This window comes from Takifugu rubripes, chromosome 8 (genome assembly GCF_901000725.2).
Source record: "Takifugu rubripes chromosome 8, fTakRub1.2, whole genome shotgun sequence".
Lineage (NCBI taxonomy): Eukaryota > Metazoa > Chordata > Actinopteri > Tetraodontiformes > Tetraodontidae > Takifugu > Takifugu rubripes.
The window spans coordinates 13,766,009-13,789,194 of record NC_042292.1 but is presented as its reverse complement, the minus strand read 5'-3'; the positions used below and the strand labels follow the sequence as shown (position 1 = coordinate 13,789,194).

The following is a 23,186-nucleotide window of genomic DNA, read 5'->3' as shown; positions in this document are numbered from 1 at the left end:
AGCAGAAAAGTGAGCAAGTCGTTAATTTTGTGGTGTTAAGTGTAAACTGCTGTAGAAGAGGCTGGCTGAGAGGTTTAAGATGGAGAGGCTGGGATTGAACCAAGACCTCAAACACGCAAATCGCAGAGTCTACCACTGAGCTCCATCCCAAGTTTCCATGTATACTTGGAAGCAGATGCATTAATTACCTGATATCACATGATTGTGGCGTGCATTTAACACGTAATGACCAGAAAACCATTAACCTAGCGATAAGGCTAAAGGCTGGTCTTCTAACAAGAGGATTGTTTAATGTTACACAAAGTCACGGTGGTTCAACCCTTTACAGAGTATGTAGCCATGTTGGGGATTGATCCCAGGACCATGTGATGCAATTCTGTTATTAGTGATTTACACTTATAGCACATAAAGGAGACCTAGAGGTTGAACCAAGGACCTCACAGGTGCGGAGCTCACCCTCTACCACTGAGCTTCATCCCCATCTCAAAGCATTCCAAACATACTTGATTTTTTTTAAACGTGGCTCAAACCTACAGACAAAACCGCGGCCCCCACATCAGGAATTTTGTCATTATTTTGTAGTCATGTCGGCGGTTGTTTTTCCCAAACCTGCGGGACGTTGGCTCGGTCGCGCTGTTTACTGTTGCGCTGACGCAGCCGCGGCATGTGAGGAGTTAAAACACAGAGTATTTAGAGAAAGAAGTAGGAAAAACAGCAGAGATACTTGTGGTGAGAGAAGGGGCAGGCGGAAACTCATAGAAAAAACTATTTTACAATTGTCTAGGGAGCCAACAACCCGATTAGATTCCCGGGATAATTCAGCAGTAGGAAAAACCAAATCATTTCCTTTTCACCTCACCTTGCATTTCCCTGGATTTTCTTCTTTTCTAAGTTCATTTCACAGCTCTCTTACAGTAGAAACGGTCACGTGCTTCAACCTTCAGCTGCTTTAGGGATACCAGATGCTCCCTTGGAGAGCGCTTCTGCCAAAATTTGTGAGCACTTCATCATTTTTTCCGCCTGGTTCTGGCGCTAGAGCCTGCCGCTGTGGTAACTGTACCCTAGTCACCTAGTCTGACCCACCCACCCCTACCCCGGTCACGTGTGTCTACTGTTATAATAGATGATAGTTTCAAAAAGGAGAGAGGATGAACTTTAACTAACGCTCAGTCAGCAAGTTATAAAGGTCTGGATCCAATTAATATCAAAAACTATCAAAATGCCTCATTCGACCACATTGATGTCTCAGTGGGCTTCACAAACACACAGATGGCAGATGTTCCTCCGGTTGACGGTGGCGGAACCACGCTGATGTGAATCATCCCAAGCAGCTATGCTGAATATGCCTCAAACTTGTGCTCGCAGACCCTTTTTGCTTGGTTGCGAGGCGCACTACCCTGCTGCTGGTAGGTGGTCTGTCTCATCCACGAAGAGCATCCACATGGATCGCAGGACCTCAAGGTTCCCCCGTAGATGATAGCACAGAGCATCTACTGGTTTGCCTTCTTTCCCATGGTGCATTTTGTACACATCAACCTGGCCATCCATGTCAAAGGCCCACACCTTTCATTGCGCCATGGTCCAGTCCCGATGCTCTCAAATCCATTGTTGGGGGTTTTGGAAGAGGGTCTGCCTGGGGTCCTGACTGGTCTGAAGCTGTGCAGCCACGTATACACCCTGTATTCTGACACCTTTTTATCAGAACTTGCATTGCTCATCTATTGGTTTTGACAACCCAGGCCGGTGAACCTTGGCCCTAAGGCCCTGTTGCTGGTTCACCACTGTTACTTCCTTTAACCCCATCTGACAGGTACCACTGCAGACCAGGAACACCCAACAAACCTTCTAGACTTGTTCAAATCATCACAACCGCCAATATGCTTTAGGACCTCAACCAAAAATGGTTTTGAGCCTGGATAAATGACTGTCACACTTGTTTGGATGGTGGGAAAATCCCAAAAACAGCAAGGCAAACTGGAAAAACAGGAATTTAAAAACCTCAATTCCACTTTATTGATATGATCATCATTATAAATATTATTACCATTATCATTGTTAGTGATTAACTTTAACTCCAATTTAGACCAAGAAAAAACCAAAACACTGAGCACCATGAACATTCATAAATAGCACTGCTCCGGGTATTCGTTGGTGTTTTAGCCTGAAAAGGAACTCCCTGACGTCGTTGAACACGTGTTGAGTGTAAACTGGGATTCATCATTGTCACATCATGCCTCTGTCCAGCAGGACTCCAAATGACAATGCACAACACTAAATAAATGCTTAGAACTTTACCAGGAGAACAATAATAACAATAACCATACTTATAATAACAATAGTTTTCCACTACAAGGTAATTTTTGGTTAAAAAAAAAAAATTGCACCAAAAGTTTCGGAAAATGTACCGCTTTAAAACGGATAAGCAGCTCCGCTTCATGACAGATGTATGGGATTGTTTGAGATCTGTCATTCGCAGGATAAAGATGCTAACATTTATGGATTATCTTTCCGGGCTGACTGCTTGCACTGAAGGAGGAAGTTTAAGTCCCGCGAGTTGGGGTTAAGTCACGTTGTGTCAATTAAAAGTTTTCCATATGCCGGAAAAAGAGGTAATTATGTTCTGCCCTGCCCCTTAGCTGGAGCTTTACCTTCCTTTGACCATGTGAAAATTTAGTTCTAAGGAGTAGAGCACTTAAAAGCGCTAGAAGTTTCATTGGTTGCTCGGGTAAACAGACCTAATTTTCCTGGCTGAATGTGCAAATCAGGCAGTACTCAAGAGGTCGGATACAAATCTGTACTTGTGGGGACGAGAATGCTGACAGAGACAGATTTTATAAAAGGGAAATGTATCAGACAGCAGTTCAGCTGAAGTCGTCTGGTTAAAGCAGAAGAGGGATGGAGGGGGCGTTTTTCTTAATACCTGGGACAGGGGGAGGGAGAGAGGCTGCCGGTGGGCGTTTCTCTGGACACCCAGCCGTACATGGACATATTCAACATACAAATACACAACTTCCTGATTTTAGTTTCTAGGGCCTTCGCTTTCCCTCTCGTCTTCCGTCTCTCGACCCTCGCTCTCTCTTGCGCCCCCCTGTCTTTCTGTCCCTCTGTGGCAGTCTGTCAAGCATGCCATTGCCCTGTCTACACCTTGTCCAGCAGGGATCTCTGGCAGTAGAGGAGGCGCCGGGGTGTTCCGTACATCCTGAAGAACAAAAGCATTCCCAAAGTAGATAGGACCAGCACCACCAGGAGCAGAGGGATCACCACCGCCACGACCTTGGTGCTGCCCTGCGATTCGTCCACCTCGATGATGATCACCTCCTCCTCCCGACCTCTCTTTGGCTCCTCGCTGTCGCAGCCCATCCAGTCGGTCAGCACCGACTTGGGGTAGCCGGACTCCACCTTCATGTATTGATTGTTGAATTTCCAGTACTTGTTGGCTTTGTAGAAGTACGTGTAAGCTGAGGAAACAAAAACGTATTCTCATTAAAAAAGAACTCCCAAAAACTACACACCGGTTTCTGACTGGTATTTCAAACACCCTAAAAAATATGGACCACCGTAAGCCCAGAAAACCTACATCCATCTTCGCTCATGATAGTAGCTTTGATGTTATCCGGGGCACCGCTCCACGTGCTGATGGGCTTCGGGTAACCGCTGTCCACGCTACGCGTTTGCTCATTAAATCGGTAGTATCTGTAAACAACGCAAAGACAGAATTTTTAAGATTCAGGATTTAAAAATAACATAATTATCCAACACAATGTGTTGTGCAGCAAACGCATCAATGTGCCCAAGTGGACCTCGCAAAGAACAGTTCTCTAAATTTGATCTGGAAAAAAATCTTCCCAGAATCCACTTTTTGTGTTGGAACTCACTCTCAGTGACACTTACGCCAGCATTAAAAGGAGAGGAAACTTTTGGTTCTTCCCGTCCTTCCTGCTTATCTGTTTTTACATTAACAGATAATCCTTGTAGTGCATACCAGAACAAGTGACATAGGAGCCTGTGTTTGGGTACAAACAGCAGCGCCATCGCTTCCTACACGCAGAGTATGCAGAATATGTAGGGCCCTGGCGAATTTGGCAAAGTAAATGTTTGTACCTAATATATAAAAGACCCCCTCTTCCTTCTCTGAAATCGTGTTGCCTTCAAAGTTCTTCGTTTTTCTGCCTTTCGCCTGAAGCTTCCTAGACTAGCATGTGACACCTGTGTCGACAAGTCGGGTATTCACTCCCTTTAACTCCCACGTTAAACTCAGCACAAATGTCGTGATAATTCACAGAAATACACTATAATGTCTCCTGGTTCTAACAAAACCCAGGAGACAGAAACACAGCACTATCAGTCATTTCTGTGGTCAAAACAAGCCTTTAAACTTCAATTATAAGATGAATAGCAAAGGTTCAAGTGAAATTCAAGGTTTCAAGGTTCAGGGTTGTGTGTGTTTGTGTTGGGCCTCCAGAAGATTAGCAGCAGCCAGGTGTAATGTGGAGAGACTCACTTGTTTCCTCTGAAGAGGTACGTCTGCCCCGTTATTGTGTAGAAGAGTGCGGCATCAATCCTGTCTTTGGGAAGGCCTGTGCCCAACTCGCTCAGGGTCTTTGGGGAATCCCTGTCCATGGTGGACTCACTGAAGACCCAGTACCTGTCACCTGCAGGTAAAGACAGTGCCAGACAGTGAGTAGAAGGCAGATGAAAACCAGCACCAAAGCATCAAAGAACTCCCTCTATCGGGTCTGACTTCAACTTCTCAACCTACCTTTGAAGAAGACAAACTTTCCATCACTCCTCTCATATGCCGCATTGATGTTTGAAGGCAGACCCTTCCAGAAATGGCTGATGGGCATCGGGTAACCTGTCAGCACCTTGTTGTTACGCACTCGCCAAAACCACTTATCCTAAAAACACAAGAACTTCTCAGAAATCCAATCTGCTTTGTGAGCCAACAATTGCTCAAAACGTACTTGAACTCAAAACGTACCTTAAAAATGAACTTTTCCCCTCGGAGGACAGCAATGGTATCAAAGTGTCCCTCGCAAATGTCTGGACCATGCTCTGGTCGGGGAAACTTGGTTGGCCGAGGAGGAGGGGGAGGCGGCGGAGCACCTGATTTGCTTCCTGTGATAGGAAAGATTAGAGAGGCGTAACACAAGGAACACCGGAGGAAGAGCATTAAGAATATTTGTTTTAAGACTTAAGAAAGTTGTGAAACTCTTTTGACAGACATACTTCAAACGGACACTTAGTAGAAAGGGAGCACAAATTTTTTTCCCCCATTTTTCATGAGCTGTACTCAAAAATAAGACTAAGACTATTTCTCTGTACACAAGAGGCCCACAGTGTTGCCCAGAAATTGGTCGAAATCTGCACACTTTACGGTGGCCTTTTATTGTGGGCGGCCTGAGGCACACCTGTGCAATAATCAGACCAGCATCTTGACATGCCAAACCAGTGAGGTGGCTGGATTATCTCAGCAGAGGAGACACCCACCGTAGATCGCCTGGATGCCTCTCCGATCGTCATCTGGAAGATGGAAGTTCTCAGTCTCGAACCACTGATAGAAGGGGGCCATGATGGCCGAGGGGTCGTTGGAGTGCTCCAAACCCAAAGCGTGGCCCAATTCGTGGACAGTCACTAGGAAGATGTCGTTACCTTCAGGAGGACACAAAACAAACTATCATTGCCTTTCTTTGGAGCTCTACAGTTTAGCACCAACCTCCAACTCACCTCCCTGGTCAGCGCCGACAGTCCAGGGCTCGGCGAGGTCAAAGTGGGTGTCACCTCCAATGGCATTGCCAGGGAAGAAGGCATGAGCCAGGAATCCTCCCTCGCCATCGAAAGGCGTGCTGTCTCCGTGGAAGCCTTCTGAGAAGGACAGCATGATGTCCGCGTACTTGTCCACCTTGTTTCTTATCTGGCTGTAGGGAATTTCCCTGAAGGTGATCGGGATCACACTTTCCCAGACCCGGAAGGCTTTACGGATGGCTTCATACGTGGCCCGCTCACCGACCTTCGGGGTGTAGTTCTCTATGCTTTTAGGAAATGGGTAAAAAAGTGATTAGCGGAAAATTAAAGTGTGAAATTACATTTGTAAGTCCTGTTGACGTTTTTACGTACCTGAAAGTCACCTCAGACTTGTCCCATTTCAGACCCTGGACGGCATACCGCTTCCGCCTCAGGTTAGTTTTCAGCTCTGGGCCAAACATGTCTGGGACACCGCATCGTGGCCGGCGCATCGCTCTGATAACAAAATCAAATTCTCAACTGTGAATTCATCGTTGTCAAAACCACATTTTTGGGGGGGATTGGGGTTTCGTTCCAGACGCTTTCATTTCAAGGTCCTTAAAGGATCTTGATGGCTCTGACAGTTATTTGGCGAGATTAAACAGTATAGCTCTGTCAATCAGGACTCACTCGATAGTCTCAGAGTCTATGGTGCCGGTGGCCGACAGACCATAAAACCCCTGCATGGCCTTTATTGCTGTCTCCACAGATTTTGGCGAGCGGATTGCCTGGGCTCTGACATCGCCTGGGGGCAGGTAGCCAAACTTCTGTAGCCAGCTCTACGAAAAGGGGAAAAAACACGAGCATATGAGTATCTTCAACCGCATGACGACAACGGTTTCTCCTCTAACTTCATGGATAACTACCAGTCCATTTCTTTGTTTCAGTTTCCACCTGAGTCATTCGGCCTTAGTCTTGACATACCGGCGGTGACACAAAAGCGCAACATTTTCGGAGGATTTTCCTCTTTTCAGAATGTCTCCATGTTCAGATTTTTGTGCTTGCTGGGACCTGTTTTAGGTGTGTCATGATGTTCGCCGGGTTTTAGATAAGGAGTGTGAGTGTGTGTAAGGGGGTAAAAACTGAGCTATCTTGATTGATTTAGATCAAAAGAAATTTAGGGGAACTAATTTTGGATCATGAAAAAAGGAACTCAAAGCCAAAAAAACATATTGATGTCATTTTGGTTGCAGTGACCCAGAATTTTGTCGAGGATATCACAGCCAAAGCAAACTGGTGGACACTGAGATGGAAAATTTAACATTTTCATACCTCCCCGATGCCTCTGTCCTCCTTTTTTCTGCCAAATCCCTCTTTTCTGTGTCAAACAAAACGACTATTTATCTTAACACATGAAAGGCTGGTTTATTCTTTCCACCGTCTGCTGCTTCTCGTATAAGCTGGACAAAGGCTACCATAAAGAATACCTTGAAGACGGGAAATAATAGTAAAACACTTCAAAGGTACCAGTGCTAAAGGTTCAGCTAGCATAAATACTGAAAGACGTGACTGATGTTTAAAGAGACGCTGTGTCCACAAATGTTAAACAGCCTAGCTGAAAGGTGTCAACGCACATCTGGCCTGTGCTAGTTTTAATTAGCATTAGCACTTTCCTGAGGACTTGTTTCACACTGTACACACAGCTAATGAAAGTCATTTATTGCCATAACTTTTCCGTTTCTTCGAGATTTCTCTGAATCACACAGTCAGGCTGATGAGTCCAAGTCACATCCTGACTCTCTTTCCTCACACCGTCCATATTTACTCTCCCGCTGACTACTGCCAGTGTGCGCTGCGGCTCCAGTGTGGTGACGCGTCTGCTTCTAGAAAAACACCGCGCCATCAAGGACCTCCACTTCTCTACTCCGCTCCTGGAGTTACCCCACACACCACCGCCACCGCCTCTGGTTTGGGACGCCAGGTATCCCAGCATGCACCCATCCCCCCTGTTTGGAACTCCCAGTAGCCACCATCAAAGCTTCTATTTATTGAGACTTGTACATGGCTGGTATTGTTGGCTTCGAGCAGCCTGCTACGTGGCCATGTGTGGTCACAGGGCCGGCTTTGATAAACACAACCCTGGGTCTGCACTGGGTGTGTGTCTGAGTGTCTGTCCGTAGGTGTGTGTTTGGTGACGTGAGGTCTGAAGGTATTATGCACAGGCGGCAGACTGGAAGGGGTTATAAAGAGCTTCAGGATGTATACATGCTAACAAAGCAATCTATTAATAACGGCACCATTTTAAACACTAAAAGGCACAACAATCGTTTGCTTTCAAGCTTTCAAGCACTCTTGGAATTGTTTTTTTGCAACCCCAGTTTTGGTTTGCTGTGTGGTTGTTCAATTACAGAAAAGCAAACAGATGCTCTGAGTAGACAAAACAGCACTTAACCCCGTGAAGGCTGACTAAATGAAGGCTTCTCATTGTGTGTAGTCTGGGAGTCCTTTTTTTCCCATTGATTGGGAAAAAAAATCCTGTTGCTTAAGAGCAATGCAAAAGGAACTAGCGGATAGAAACTAGCAAAAAAAGCAGATGCGGAAGCACAAAAGTGCGCTCACCACTCAGGACATGTGACGGTAATACCAGTGGTGGTGTTTGTCATCCATTATGTGGAAACCACCTATCTGTAATTCATGTGACAGAACTATAATAAAACGTGTAATAAACAAGTTCCAGGAACAGCGGAAACATGTTGGTGTGCATTTATAGCACGGCAACAACAACAAGGTGCTGCTGCACTCGGGTGGCTTCTTGTCTGCATTTATAGAACAAAACGGCCGTTTTAGGCCAAATAAATGTCAGACCTCCATTCATTTACAGAACGGCACATGTCTGAGCTGAGCTGGTGCCTCTGATATTAAAATGTGAGGATCGGTGGAGGAAGGGAGGAGATGATTAAGAGCGCAGAGTGGCATTAGCAACAGAGAGGTAAAGACATTAGCGGTTAGGATGGCAACCGAGTGGAGGAGACGGGTTGGAATTGTGGCTCGCCTTTCGATTCGAGGGACTGAGTCACTCGTTCCCCTCGCCTGTTGCCAAAGGAAAAAACGGACAAGGGTTTTTGATCTCGCGCTGCCTCCCGTTCGGCCTCTGACCCAGTGAGCACGAACGCGGCGGCGTTCTTACAGACGCGCCACAGGAGACCACTGGATGGGTTTGTTCTGCTTTAGCCACACCGAGCTCAGGACGAGAGATCCGCTTGTGTAAGGTCCTCGAGATTCAAAAATACCCCCCCTTCCTATGGAAACACACTGACTGAACCTCACGGGGAACCTTTAAATCTGTATAAAGCAAAATCTTTCAATGTGACCCAACCAGACGCAACGTAAGCTAACGGCTTGTCAGAATAGCAGGTGTTTGATGTTGAAGGCATTTTCTTTGGCGTTTAAAGGAAGATGCCCCCCCCCCCACGTCCACGTTAACCTTCATCAGTTCATTCTGAGTGAGATCCAGCTGATTAGTTTGACAGCTCTTGAGCGACGGACATCGGCTGTCAGAGCAGCGTGCGGCGGGTTTTAAGCTAGGATTCCTCCTTTGATGCTACCACAACAGCCTCTCAGGCCGAGATGAAGAGAATTGGACCCAGATGTGTTTGTAACCAGATCAGTCGGGATCACCAGACATGTGTCTCCAGATGGGAAATCTACTCCCCCCCCCCAGATACGAAGAGATCCACATCTAAGTCCTTGTTGTTTTTGTTCCCGCAAAAGTCGAGCTAAGCCTTTTTCATTTTGCTAAAAAGATCGGACGAGGCTGAAATGGTGAATGGAAACAGATGTCTGAAGCGCTTCGTCATTCTCGGGTTAAATCCTTTATTAGCTGCCCGTTAGCTGGGGAGGGTTGTTCTGTTGAGCAACACTGACACGTTAAACCACAAAATTCCTCTCTTCTCATTTTTTACCGTCCGTCCTGCTTTCTCAAACCACCCGTAAAAAGAGTCTTGCTGACGTTGATCCAACCTTTATTGGACTCTGTTGCCGGCTTGTTTTGTCCCCTTTCAAAATATTTTACTTCAGCTCCCAGCAGACGCACTTGATGCGTTGTATATTGTCCTCTGATCTGGGTTATTGTTAGCTTAGCAGCCGCCTGACGCGGTTTGTCTCATCAGGGCTAAAGTAGAAGGTCAAGTAGAAGGCAACTTCAAAACCTTTAAAAACAAGGTGTACTCTGGTATTATTGATCGTCCTCCCTGTCCCACTCTAACAGTACACGTGTCCTCCCTGTCCCACTCTAACAGTACACGTGTCCTCCCTGTCCCACTCTGACCAGTACACTTGTCCTCCCTGTCCCACTCTAACAGTACACTTGTCCTCCCTGTCCCACTCTAACAGTACACGTGTCCTCCCTGTCCCACTCTAACAGTACACGTGTCCTCCCTGTCCCACTCTAACAGTACACTTGTCCTCCCTGTCCCACTCTAACAGTATACTTGTCCACTCTGTCCCACTCTGACAGTACACTTGTCCTCCCTGTCCCACTCTAACAGTATACTTGTCCACTCTGTCCCACTCTGACCAGTACACTTGTCCTCCCTGTCCCACTCTGACCAGTACACTTGTCCACTCTGTCCCACGCTGACCAGTACACTTGTCCTCCCTGTCCCACTCTAACAGTACACTTGTCCTCCCTGTCCCACTCTAACAGTATACTTGTCCACTCTGTCCCACTCTAACAGTACACTTGTCCTCCCTGTCCCACTCTGACCAGTACACTTGTCCTCCCTGTCCCACTCTGACCAGTACACTTGTCCACTCTGTCCCACTCTAACAGTACACTTGTCCTCCCTGTCCCACTCTGACCAGTACACTTGTCCTCCCTGTAAACAGCCGTGTTTTCTTGCCTTGTTTACAGACAGTCATCACACTGATGCGTTCACCGCAGGGGGGGGGGGTCTTGTGAACCGTGTGACTCCGGCCCTCCACCAAGTCTGGACCTGAGTGGCACGCTAACAGACGCCTGTGGTCGGTGAGTAAGGTGCATCCTGTCCATTTCTGCTCAGCACCCCCCACCCCCTCAACCCCATAAATCAGTTTCCTGTGAGGGGCGGCCATGACGGACCTTCCGGGACCAGTACCAGCATCTACTTCCTGCCGGTGTGGTTAACAACAAACTCCTTACGTTACTTATGGAGCAAATAAGAGCTTCTAGCCCATCATTCACAGAGCCGCACGCAATCTCCTGGCAAAAATACATTGTTTTCTCCGGAATTACAGTGCACGTTGGCATCCGCAGAGCGGTCTGACGCCTGGGGCCCCCATGGAGGGACCCCGGGCTGTTGTGAGCAGACAGATGAAATCCATTAACCCCCCCACCTCCACCTCCACCTCCCAGAACAAAGCAGCTCAGCTGAGGTTTTCTGAACCGCTGCCCCTGCATGCCCCCCCCCCCACACACACACACACACCACACCCACACCCACCCACACACACACACACACACACACACATTCCCTTTTCCCTTGTTTCTGGTTCAATATTTTGCACAATTATTTTCCTTGTGTGGGGGAGGACGAGGACAGATCAACATCCACGACGGCTCTGACAACCACCGCGCGGTGTGAAATGTTCCGGCTGCGCGTCGGGACTCACCTCAGCTTCCAGGAGGTTCGCAGTGACAGAAGCGGAGCCGAAGCAGCAGAGCGCGCAGGCCACGGTCAGAACCTGGGGCAGCATTCTTCTGGCAGCGCTGGCTAAATCAGATCCTTCAGATCCTGTCGCTCTGACAGCCAAAAGTGACAAAAAACGCCTAAAACTGACGCTTTAGACCTGGGGGGAACTTTTTCCTCCTCCCCGCATGGACGCACGCAACGCGGCGCAAAAAGTCAAAACCTTTGAGTAAAAAAAGGAGTAAAAAGCGAAAAAACAGCGGGGAAAAAGACTAAACGAGGAGAAAGATGCTCAGCTGCAGCTAAAGGTTCATAGTTTGGCTTTTCTGTGGATGAACAAACTGGAGCGTGCGCGGACCGTGGTCGAGAGACAAAGAGAGAGGGGGAGCAGAGAGAGAGATGGATTTTCCTCTGGATCCTCCTCCAGATGTGCAGACGTCATTATTTTAGGATTCGCAGCTGACCAAGTAGCAACAAGATCTGATATGATTTTGCAACATTCTACGCAATTTCGAAACTGAAGTGAATAGTTTCTGAACACGAACGCGCGCACATTTTAATATTAGAAGACCTTTGGGCAATATATGCATTAAATGCTATGAAAAGGAACCAAGCATAGTGGCTATAGGCCAGTCATCAAACATACATCAACGTGCATATGAGTGCAACAACAAAATGTATTAGCATAGCAGTATAATGGAGTGGAGGTTTTCTGAAGTATAAAATAGAAATACTCAAGTAGAAGTTAATTACGCCTCAGATTTTTACTCCAGTGGATTGTATTCTGAATAATTATTTGCAGCGACACCGCCATCTAGTGGTAAAATTCGGGTTTGCTGCTCCATTTATGTATTTTAGAATTAGAATAAAAGTGTTTAGCAGTTAGTTTAAATCTAAAAACCAGCTTTATTTGGTTGATGTGACAATGTTAATCTTTTAAACCATTAGAATGTTTTCAGTGAATAAAATAATTTTATGAACGGGAGAAAAGCGACGCCCCGCCCCCTTGCGTCATACGCTCAAACACGGAAGTGCATCACAAGTTGTCAACAAGAGAGGCCGACCTACGAGGTAACGTAGCCTGCGCCCACACTTTTGGGTACATTCTAATTTTGTCACCGCTTCTGGAATATGTGTTATGGTTTATTTGGGGTCCCAACAGGTTAGTCCGGCGGCGTGAGCTGTTTTTAAAGTGCTGTTTCCACTAAAAGAAGGTGTTTTAAACGAAGAGAGAAGTCAGGATATTAGCTTTAGCTGTTAGCTCAGCCGAGCGGAAGCTAGCTATTAAAGCCCTTGTGACTGAGCTCTGCCCCCGTCGCCTTCGAACCGAAACTGGCGTCGATACCTGGATCTTACACAAAAACACACTGTACTGACTGGACCAAAAAGAGGAGAGGAGAGGAGAAGAGGATTAGTAGCCCTTAAAAACCATCGAAAATGTTCGCCAAGCGAGGTTTTCCGGACGGAAAGACTAGCTTTCCTGTCGTCATTGTTTAACAGATGGTAGGAGGAAATAGACGTGAATGTTCTGCGTCTGAACAAACCAACGTCGTCGGGGAAGGACCCAGGTCTTCATTCCCTGCACGGACATTCCAAGCTAAACAAAGAAGGAAAACTATCCAAGTTGAGGCGTCACTTTTACTGTTTTGTGTCGTCGTTGGTTGCTGGTCTAAGCATTGTTATAGGAAGCCTATACACATGCATAATATCCCTCTTTTCTTTCATTTCTTTCAGATGTCTTCCTAAATCCAAAATGGCACTTCTCTGACATTTTTTTTTTTCAAGCCTTGAAGCCTGCTGTTCCTTCATTTCCCACGTTTTCCAGGGGAAACATCACCAAAATGACAGCAACACCCAACCTCTGCGCGCTCTTGGTTTATTCTATAATAGGTATGTGGACCAAAGCAATGGTTTACAGACCATGACGCAACGCTGAATGTGAAAATGAGCAAAAGTCTAATTTAGTTGCTTCCTTGCCCTGCAGCGTGCAGCTGCTTGGAGCCGGCCCTCTGCGCTGGTAAGGAGACCAACAATGGATCTTGTGTTCTACTCTGTGGTTTTATGGTTGCTGTAATTTGTTGGCTGCTGCCGCCCCAAAGCTCATATGTCCAAGTGTAATGTGATTAGATTAAGCTGAAACGGGAACAGTGTAGTTACACAGACACACTACGTCTTTATCACCCCCCCTCTCTCTCTGTCGCCCCCTCCTCAGTCCGCTGTGGGCGCTCTCCTCAAGTCTTAGATGGTAAGGTGGGGGAGATCAGAAGTTCAGCGTATCGCAGCTGGTCGTACCGCTACGGTTCCTCCTCTGACTGCTGGACCATCAAAGGTTCGGAAGGGGACCCCATTGTTCTCAGGTAACTGCAGATATACCACATCTGGAGTAACATCCGCCCATAGAAATGGCAGAATCTGTCCTTAATGCTGATGTTTCCTCCCCCCTTCAGTTTCTCCCAGTTTTCAGCGCGGTGTCGAAAAGAATGGGTGTCGATCAAGTCCTCGGACGGCGGTGAGCCCGTGTTCCTATGCGGCTCCACATTGCCCAAACCGATGGAGTTCCCAGGAGGAAACATTACAGTGATGCACCACTTCCTCCCACATCTGTTTCCTGTTTCATCCTTTCTGCTCAGCTACGCCAGAGGTACTGTCCTGCTCAGCTGTGGGCAGCAGGTAGTCAAATGTCTCTGTTTTATGTTGTTGTTTGTTCTTCCAGATTCCGGCGAATGCCCGGTAACCTCCTTCGAGTGTCTCGGGGGCCGCTGCCTCCCTCTGTCGTGGCGCTGCAACGGCCAGGTGGAGTGTCTGGATGAAGGCACTTCCCTCGGCACCGATGAGCAAGACTGTGGTGCCGAGGTGGAAGCGACAGAATCCACGGTGTATGCAAGCACTCAGAAGGAAAAGCCCAGCCCAGAGGGAGAGAACGACGGGGAGCCGGAGAGCCCGACCGTCTTCCAGCCCCCCGAGAGGAACTCCGAGAGAGACCTGTGGTATCTGTTTAAGGAGAAGTTGGGGGGGAGCCGAGTGGGTCACGAGCAGCCTCCCACAAACAGGGAGACCCTCGTTACTCCTACTCCCATCGAGTGGCCCTGTGGGGGGCTCCTCCAGACCTTCTACGGCACCTTCTCCCCCCCGGCTCTGCGGGGTGCTGCTCTGTTCTGTGTGTGGACTCTAGATCCTCAGGACTCGCGACCTCTGAGACTGGACCTGCAGCAGCTGGTGCTGGGTCCTGGGGACAAACTCGTGGTGTACAACGGCGAGGATGGAAAAGGAGACGTGCTTAAAATGGTGGGGGAAATTCCCATCTGATAAAATGGTCCCTTTTTTTATTTTAAAGGAAAACCTTTTTAAAAACGGCTTTTTCACTGCAGATCACCAGCTCCTCCAACTACAAGTCCGTTCAAGTCGAATCCAACACGGGGCTGCTGTCGTTGGCCTACGAGACTCTTCCCGGGTCGGAGGGGAACGGGTTCAACGCCACCTTCCACGTCGGCACCTACTGCCCCCCCTGGGAGGGCCGTTGTGGCGGCACGGCAGGCGGGTGCTACACCCAGGAGCAGCACTGTGACGGGAAGTGGGACTGCCCCGAGACGGGGAAGGACGAGGAGGCCTGCAGGGGCTGCAGCCAGAACCAGTTTGCCTGCGGGGTGGCGGGCCAGCGGGCCTCCACCTCCGGTCACTTTGCGGGGAGGCCGGTGTGTTACCCCGTGAAGGAGCGGTGCAACTACCAGCTGTACTGCGCCGACGGCAGCGACGAGAGGGACTGCACCGCGTGTCAGCCGGGAACCTTCCACTGTGACAGCGACAGGTCCGTGCACGTGTGAATCCCTCCAGCACCTCCCATTTGCCGGCGTCTCACCAGGAAGCCCGCTGTCCCGTCTGCAGGTGCGTGTTCGAGAGCTGGCGCTGTGACGGACAGGTGGACTGCAAGGACGGAACGGACGAGCTCAACTGCACCGTCATCCTCCCGCGCAAGGTCATCACCGCGGCGACGGTGGGCAGCTTAGTCTGCGGGCTTCTGCTGGTCATCGCCATGGGCTGCACCTGTAAACTGTACTCGCTGCGCACCCGGGAACACAGGTCTGCACCGATCTCCTTTTAATGCCAGTGTTACCGCGGCGACGCCTCGGACGGTTTTTATCTGTTGAGTCCCGGGGTTGTTCGTCAGCGGCACTTACACAGCAATTTAGAGAAGGCAAACACCTGTGTGTGTGTGTGTGTGTGTGTGTGTGTGTGTGTGTGTGTGTGTGTGTGGTGGGGGGGTCGTCATACATGTATCAATCGAAGCTGCTTCCCACCAAAAGGCTAAACGCACCTCGTTTGTCGGCAGCTTGTTTGCACCAATCAGCCGCCAGGAGGCGGAGCTGATCCAGCAGCAGGCCCCGCCCTCCTACGGTCAGCTGATTGCCCAGGGCATCATCCCGCCAGTGGAAGATTTCCCCACAGAAAACCCCAACGAGGTAAGAAGACGCACCCAAATCGACTTTCTTTCATGTGTCTTTATAGTTTATTTGTCCCCAAACTGTGCAGTGATTTTGGTGATTTTCCTCCCCTCCTCAGACATCGTCTCTCTCGTTGAGAGGAATCCTCCAGCTGCTCCGCCAGGACGCCGCCCACTCCCCACACCGCCGCCGCCGGCCTCGCTTCGTCCGCCGCGCCGTCCGCCGAATGAGGCGCTGGGGCCTGATCCCGAGGGCCCCGTCCAGGCCCGGCCAGCAGCAGAGCGCCGGCCAGCATCAGTCGGACGCCGCCCCCTCCGCCCAGCAGGCGTCCCACAGCGCGCCGGCGACCTCGTCCTCGGCCGTGGAAGCGCTCAACCAGCCGGTGCCCCAGAAGCTCTGCATGCTGGCTCAGTCGCAGCAGCGGTCCGAGCAGCAGCAGGGGGCGACGTGCCCTCCTCTGCCCCTGCCCGTGGCGTCCACGCCCCCCCCGCCCTACGCTCCCCCTGCTCCGCCCTCGGCCACGCCCCCCGTCGGCGTCCTCTCCGGCAGCCCCTCTCTGGCCTCCATCTTCCACACGCTGGGCTTGAGCATCTCCCTGTTCAGGGCTTCGCCCTCCTCCTCCTCCACCACCAACGCCATGCTCCTCTCCGCCTCCCCGTCCTTCTCCTCCTCCTCCTCCGAGGACGACGTGCTCCTCATCCCCTTGACGGAAGACGCCGCCTCGGAGGACGACGTCCCCATGCTCACCTGACGGCCTCAGGAACTGAAAGCCAGTCTTTCCACAGGTGTTAAAACTGGAGCCCAGGAGCGCCGCGCCGGGAGCCTCGGCCTCACTGTGGCCACACTGGTGCCTTCAAACATCCATTTTTGTGTCCCGCCGTGGAATCAAGTATTCGACCCGTTTTCTTTTTTTAAGAGCTCCTGTGAGAAAGTCGTGCTCGGCCGATGTGTATTGAAGAGCGAGCGAGCGTGTGCGTGTGTGTGCGTGTGCGTGTGTGTGTGTGTGTGTGTGTGTGCACTTGATGAATGCTCGGCTGCACGCGGAAGCTAAACATTTGCACAGAATCATCTTCCCTATCTAGTTTTAGACCACACAAATGGCAAAACCAGACTGAGCGTATTTTAGTCTTAACCTCGACAGCGGAGCACGCCGCCAGGCGCTGACGGCCTGCGCGTACTTCTGCCCCCCCCCCCCATTATCGCAGATAACCCAGAACAAGCACCGTTTCCTGTATTTAAGTGCCTTTTGAAGAGTTTCCTGGAGGTTATTGATGGTTTCCTGCACACCGAAACACTTGGGAGGCCCCTGGCTTCCTCTCTTAGCAGCACGCACCAAGACGAGTGGCGTGATTATTAAAACAACATGCATGTCAATAATGTGTCTGAACCGCAGTCCCTGGTGCCGGGCCTTGATTGCCTGATGTGTGTGTGTGTACCGGGGGGGGGGGGGGGGGGGGGGGGGGGGGGATCCCAGAACAAGCTTGACTCAAACGGACCCTCCGGGGGCCATCGATCGGGCCTCTTCCCCCGTGTTGCCGCAGCAGCAGGCTTTGTGCCGTTTGTATTACTGGACCGTTTGGTTTTAAATGAGGTGTTTTGAGTTCCCTTCTGCTTTGTTGAATGTATTAGAGTCGCTGTTCAGTAGCCAGAAATAGTTCATTTACAGAGAGGAGTGATTTTAAAGTTCGTTAGGGTCGACTTCACTGTATGCGATTTTAAAAAGAAATATTGTGGCTGAGATTAAAACGATTTGCACTTTTAGGCGCTTGTGTGTGTGTTCTTGGGTGTCGCTCCTGCAGCTGGGGGGGTTGGGGGTGGGGGTGGGGGGGTGCTCTGTATTCAACGGTCTTGTGAAAATCCTGCTGCATTTGGCAGAGGGACGCCGGCGGCGTGGACACAGAGGGACGTGCTCTCAGAGGTGAGTTCAATTAAATCCATTAGCATCTAAAATGTGGCTGGAAATGGGCCCAAAGCTGCTGATCATGATCAGTTTAACAGGTTAACTTACCTGGTTTATGTGAACACGTGATCCTGCTCTCCACGGGGGGGATGTAGCTCAGTGGTAGAGCGCTTGCTTCGCATGTAAGAGGTCCTGGGTTCAATCCCCAGCATCTCCATTTAGAACCATCAGCAGTTCTGCTTTTTTACTCCGGGGCTGGTTTATGGTGGGGGGGGTGCTGGCACCAGTCCTGTTGATGCATTGTTCTCTGTATTCAAATGGCTGGATGACGTCACCCAGGAAAGATAAGGAGATCAAAGGAGTCCTTGATCTCCCTCACCTGTCGCCATGAGCCCCTCCCCCCTGTGGCCGGTGGTGCTGGCCGCGGCGGCGGCGCTGCAGCTCCCCGCGGTCCTGCAGACGTGCATCTCCGATGAGGCTCAGGCCGGCACCAGGGTGGTCCGGACGGAGGCCCGGGGACCAACGGGTCCCTGGTGGCGGGAGGCATCGCCTGGTCATCGCCGGGCGGGACAGAAGACGGAGACGACCCCGCAGCCAATCAGGATCCGCGGCTGGATTTCACCGGAGAGCAGCGGCCTATCAGAGGCCGAGAGGCGGGTGGTGGAGGCGGCGGTGGGGGAAGCTGTGGGGAGGGTTTCTGGCTTCCTGTCAGGTGAGGAACACGCACACGCGCGCGCACACACGCACATACACGCACTGATTTCAGGTCACTCTCCCCACAGTTGACAGAGGTCCGGCTCCGCTGCTGCTCAACAGAGACGCTCACAAATACTGCAAGTTTGTCTGGAGGAACTCGAGTTCTGCAAACTACAACAGGTGTTTGTGCACGTGAGCGCATGCGTGCGCACGGTACAGATCCAATTTTACAGGGATTATTTTCCCAAAGCTCCACGCCACAGATGCGTGATTTGAGTGTTACTGGTGCGCCCCCCCCCCCCCCCCCCCCCCCGGGTTGTGTATCCAAGACGAGCGCGTGCACGTTCATGCACTATCGCGAGTGTTGGCTGGACCGTGTTTAAACTCCGTTTTTTGGGGGTCTCCCCCTGCAGGTGCGCTCGAGCCAACGCCAGCTACAGACGTGAGACCTGCCTGGATGTGACGGTGAGTCCTGGGCCGGAAGTGGTGGCGTCGCGTGATCCCTCTGATCCCTGTCATCACCAGATCCCGGACGATCACCTGGCCGGCTGCAGTGTTTACCCGGAGGCTGACTCGCCTCGCAGGACCGAGCTTCGCCCCGACGGCGCTGGGGTCCCGGATGCCGACTTCCTGCTGTACCTCCACATTAAGAGCACGGACAAATGCAGAGCAGAGGTGCGGAGGCCGTGTTGCACCTGTGGCTGCGTCATCCCGGCTCTAGTCGTTGACCTCGCGTCGCTCTCCTGCTCCCCAGGCTAACGTCCTGGCCTACGCCGTCCACTGCCAGACCGGTAACCGTGGGCGACCTGTGGCCGGGGTGGTGGTGATCTGCAAAGACAGACTGGCCGGGGGCACCTACAGCCACCAGAGTACCGTACAGGTGAATAACGATAATAAGAGTTTTCTGACATTTTTTTGGTCTGTTGACTCACTTATGCGCCCTTTCCCCCCCCCCCCCCATTTAATAGACTTTAATCCATGAACTGCTTCACGCACTGGGCTTCTCTAAACATCTGTTCAACACCTGGAGGGACTGTTCTCTGACTTCTCCAGGTTTTTTTTTTTGTGTTTTTACATTTTATACATGATAATTCACCCTAGCATAACATAAAAGCACCAAATTAGATCTAGGAAAAAGTTGAAAATTTAAGGTGTGTGGTTTATAATCTCCTCAAAGCACCAATAAACGTGTTTTTGTTGACTTAGTTTGATAAAGGTGTAAATATTGATCTCGTTCCCTCTACATAGAGGCTACAATGATTCTATGGTGGCCTAAAAAGGACCAAATTTGTGCTGTAAAACAGTTTTTAAGAGCTAAAATCATTCTGCTTGAACTACTGTTCTGTAATATGTACTCTGACCACTAGGGGGAGACAGAGATCTCCACACACGCAAACATTTTTAAATGATAAAATTTTATAAATAGATTGCCAACGATTATAAAGTCTGACATAGCAACTTACTGCAATGAGCTAACAGGAGGAGACGACTGCCCCCCTCGAGGTAAAGTGATTCACGCCGACGGATCAGGGCAGATGAGGATTTACAGCCCGTCTACCATCTCGGCCTTGCAGGCACACCTGGTGTCCACGGACCCTGAGCTCGGGGCCCCGCTGGAGAACCTGGTGAACCTCCCGACTCTTGGACTTCCCATGTCCCGGATGCATCCTGCGCTCATGTTTTCCGTCTTGCCTTGTCAGGGTGCGGCTCCAGGCAGGGCCTCCTCCCACTGGGAGTCCCGTGTCCTGCGGGGCTCCATCATGGCACCGGTGCTGGGGGACCCGGTCACGGTCCGGATCGACCCGGTTACTCTGGCAGCGTTGCAGGACACAGGCTGGTACACTGTCGACCTCAGCAGAGCTCAGAGTCTGGTCTGGGGCAGCGGTAAGGCTGCTGACATTTAACCCCAGGCAAACAAAGAAAATGTGATAAAAATCCATTTTTAGGTGAAGGACGCTTATTTGGTTCCATATCAACTTGTCGGGAGAATTCCTCATTTTTCTGCACGGGCAGGTAGATTCACAGTTGTTGTATAAACTGCGTTTTTTTAGAAAGTTATTCCCAAATCAAACGAGTTAATTTCCTTTCAGCGGACTTGGGTGTCATTACCTTCACTTCCACAAGGGGGCGTGCCAGACGGATCCATATCTGGAGGGCTGTCGCGTGTACGAGCCCCTCAAGAAGAGAGTCAGTCTTTTTTAATTAAAATCGACCTTCCAGTCCAGGGGTGGGCAAATCCAGTGCTCGAGGGCCGGATCCAAGCCAGACTTTGTGTCCTACAGGTAAACACTTTCACCTGGGGTTCTGTTTACCCGGTGAAAGCGGTTTCTCCCTGGTAGGATGCAAAACCTGGCGGGATTCCAGCCTTCATGGATTGGACTTGCCCATCAGAGGAGGTCAAATCCAGTCCTCGAGGGTTAAATTCAAGCCGGGATTTACATCCTACCAGGCAGGAAATGCTTTCACCAGGTAAATGGAACCCCAGGTGAACGTGTTTACCTGTAGGACAGAAAGTCTGGCTTGGATCCGGCCCCCGAGGACTGGATTTGCCCACCCCTGCTCCAGTTCATACTTTAGATTTAATGATCACAGCATCTCATGGCCACAACTTCCTCTTTTATTTCCTTCCAGAGTGAATGTTGGAAAGAGGAAAACAGTCAAAACTCCACAGGTCCGAATTGGAGCGACGAATTATTTGGCTCCGACAGTCGCTGCTTCTTCTCCAGCCTGACCAGAAAAGTGTGTGTGTGTGTGTGTGTGTGTGTGTGTGTGTGTGTGTGTTTACTGGACTCCTCTTATGCAGGGTCACACCCAAACATTCTCCATCGCTAACTCAACGATTCCTGGAATTCCGCTTCCTTTCTTCTTCTTCTTCCTCCAGACTCAAACTGTTTGGCTCAACAGCACTGTGGAAGGTCGGTGCTACAGACACAGGTGCACCGGTCCGAACAGGTACCAAGTCCAGGTGTTTGGCTCCGGATGGGTGGACTGCCCGGCTGGTGGGGCCATCCAGGTAGCAGCACGGCATGAGTGGGTTGTTTTCTGGGGGGGGTCAGGAGCCATAAACACCGTCCCTCCTGCTCTTCCTCCTCAGGTGGACGGTTACCATGGCGCCGTTTTCTGCCCCGATGGAAGATTGTGCCAGCGCTCAGCCCCGCCCCCTCCCTCTGAAAACGCTTCCACGTTTCCCGCCTCCATCACAAGGCAGGTCGGGCTGCGGCCCCACCCTCGTGTTCTCCCAACACCACCTGTTGCTCACACCGGTTCTTCCATTTCAGCCCTCCCTCCTACGACGGAACCGGACCCCATCCCGGCGCCGCCGCCGCCGCGCTCTGCGTTGCCGCTGCTGTGGTCGTCCTGGCCGCCGCGGCCTTTTCCCGGAAGTGGATCTCCTGCGGGGTCAGGATCCATTCTCCCCCAGGGGATCCTGCCGACGTGTAGCAAACCTGAAGACAACATGCTGGCAAATTAGCATCGTCCGTACTGACTAGCTGGTTAGCTAGCAGACATTATTAGCGACGTCAGTGCCTCAAGGGAAGAATTGCAATCCGAAACACCTTTGAAGTTCTGACCGTTGACTCATTCCCAGATCTCGTCTGTGCAGCCGCGTTCCCGCATAAACAAAGCAGCACACACGCTAGGTTATTAGGCGGAGTTCTTTTTTCCACCCTAAAATTACCCGAGGTGGAGTCAGCGCGGAGCGGCTGCAGGACAACAAACGTGCCGGGGAAAATTTGGCAGGCAGCTGAGCTCGACCGCAAGAGCGACTCGTGGCCGGGACGTCGGGACAAATGTTTCTGGTTGTGGGGAACCGGCGGACCCGAGTCCCCGGCCGCAGCAGAAATGTTAGCAAACCTGCGGCAGCTCCAGATGTTTGATATGAGATCATTATTTGTCTCTTTCTCTATCCACCACTGGAGGGTTCTCACTCTGGAACAGGATGAGGACGCAACTTCCAAAAAACTCAAATGGGAATGACTGTTTTTTCCTTCTATTTGGCCTCTTCAGCCACAGTAGCAAGTCCAGTACTACCCCCGCTCCGCCGCTAGAGGGCGGTACACGACCCTGCTACCGCATTTTTGCCCGATAATTGTTAGGTTAATCGCCTTTTGAGGTTATAAAGAGTAAATGAATAGTGCTAATCTCGGCAGCTCAGTTGTGTGGCTGAAGGAGGATTTAGAGATGCACAATCATGCAATTAAAATAAAAGTTGCTTTCTGGAGTGAACTTTGGGAATCTTGTGGAGTCTTATCTGATCAGCTGCTCATGGACACTGAGGAGTGTGTGAGGGACGTGCGGGGGCAGCATCTGGACAGGAGCTGCATTATGTCGGCGGGCCCTGGAACAAAGTGTCTTTGTGAGAATCCCCGGGGGAACTTTCTGTCCACAGACGGTCGGGAGTTTGTCCTGCTTTGACCTCATTTGTCCACATCATGTACGTCTGTAACAGAAATCCCAGCGAGCTTTGTTTCGAAGAGCTGTGGGCAAACCACGTGTTCCCTCACTGCTATGTCAACAGGTACACATCTATACAAAGTTGATAATGTAAACATGTTTAGCATGTTAGCGTGCTAGTTAGCGGAGAGCACGCGAATTGACCTCCGAAGGCTTGTGGTTAATCCTCAGATGACCTACAGTATTGCTAGCACTAACTGCTAAAAGGTAAAAAAGAGAGAGAGAGAGAGGGAAGTTATAAAGGAAAAAGGAATGGAGCGAGGGGTGAGAGAAGTGGGCGGAGGTGGACTAGCAACGCCGCAGGTG

The 23,186-nt window shown here is 50.5% G+C and overlaps 3 protein-coding genes and 1 non-coding gene across 8 annotated transcripts; 3 read left to right on the top strand and 1 right to left on the bottom strand.

Annotated features, from left to right (window-relative positions):
• Window positions 1-1,980: 1,980 nt before the first annotated feature.
• On the bottom strand, window positions 1,981-11,833 carry mmp14a (matrix metallopeptidase 14a (membrane-inserted)). The gene is made up of 10 exons (XM_011619183.2): window positions 11,374-11,833; window positions 6,415-6,563; window positions 6,118-6,240; window positions 5,728-6,032; window positions 5,491-5,652; window positions 4,982-5,118; window positions 4,760-4,898; window positions 4,502-4,652; window positions 3,578-3,693; window positions 1,981-3,458 (listed from the first exon to the last, which is right to left on the bottom strand). The coding sequence occupies exons 1-10, from the start codon at window positions 11,455-11,457 to the stop codon at window positions 3,139-3,141; spliced, it is 1,686 nt and encodes a 561-aa protein (XP_011617485.2). The 5' UTR covers window positions 11,458-11,833; the 3' UTR covers window positions 1,981-3,138.
• A 493-nt stretch (window positions 11,834-12,326) lies between these two features.
• On the top strand, window positions 12,327-17,590 carry lrp10 (low density lipoprotein receptor-related protein 10). Of its 2 annotated transcripts, none has more exons than XM_011619181.2 (10): window positions 12,327-12,461; window positions 13,125-13,280; window positions 13,375-13,407; window positions 13,603-13,747; window positions 13,838-14,031; window positions 14,104-14,675; window positions 14,759-15,195; window positions 15,273-15,467; window positions 15,718-15,847; window positions 15,948-17,590. In XM_011619181.2, exons 2-10 carry the CDS (start codon window positions 13,232-13,234, stop codon window positions 16,578-16,580), a joined length of 2,388 nt encoding a protein of 795 aa, XP_011617483.1. In that variant the 5' UTR covers window positions 12,327-12,461; window positions 13,125-13,231; the 3' UTR covers window positions 16,581-17,590. The 2 variants fall into 2 exon arrangements, with proteins under 2 accessions (XP_011617483.1, XP_003977981.2); XM_003977932.3 differs by lacking the exon at window positions 12,327-12,461 and adding an exon at window positions 12,579-13,014.
• A 100-nt stretch (window positions 17,591-17,690) lies between these two features.
• cirop (ciliated left-right organizer metallopeptidase) lies at window positions 17,691-22,652 on the top strand. Of its 4 annotated transcripts, none has more exons than XM_029840699.1 (14): window positions 17,691-17,747; window positions 18,069-18,441; window positions 18,512-18,605; window positions 18,839-18,890; window positions 18,951-19,100; window positions 19,180-19,305; window positions 19,394-19,478; window positions 19,905-20,050; window positions 20,126-20,309; window positions 20,372-20,438; window positions 20,516-20,612; window positions 21,057-21,164; window positions 21,307-21,438; window positions 21,520-22,652. In XM_029840699.1, exons 2-14 carry the CDS (start codon window positions 18,117-18,119, stop codon window positions 21,895-21,897), a joined length of 1,944 nt encoding a protein of 647 aa, XP_029696559.1. In that variant the 5' UTR covers window positions 17,691-17,747; window positions 18,069-18,116; the 3' UTR covers window positions 21,898-22,652. The 4 variants fall into 4 exon arrangements, with proteins under 4 accessions (XP_029696559.1, XP_029696560.1, XP_029696558.1 ...); XM_029840700.1 differs by having other exon boundaries at window positions 18,839-19,100; window positions 21,520-21,629; window positions 21,704-22,652; XM_029840698.1 differs by having other exon boundaries at window positions 18,839-19,100; window positions 21,520-21,633; window positions 21,704-22,652.
• Window positions 17,875-17,946, top strand: trnaa-cgc (transfer RNA alanine (anticodon CGC)). The gene has a single exon. It is a non-coding gene; the product is annotated as a tRNA-Ala (tRNA).
• Window positions 22,653-23,186: the final 534 nt, after the last annotated feature.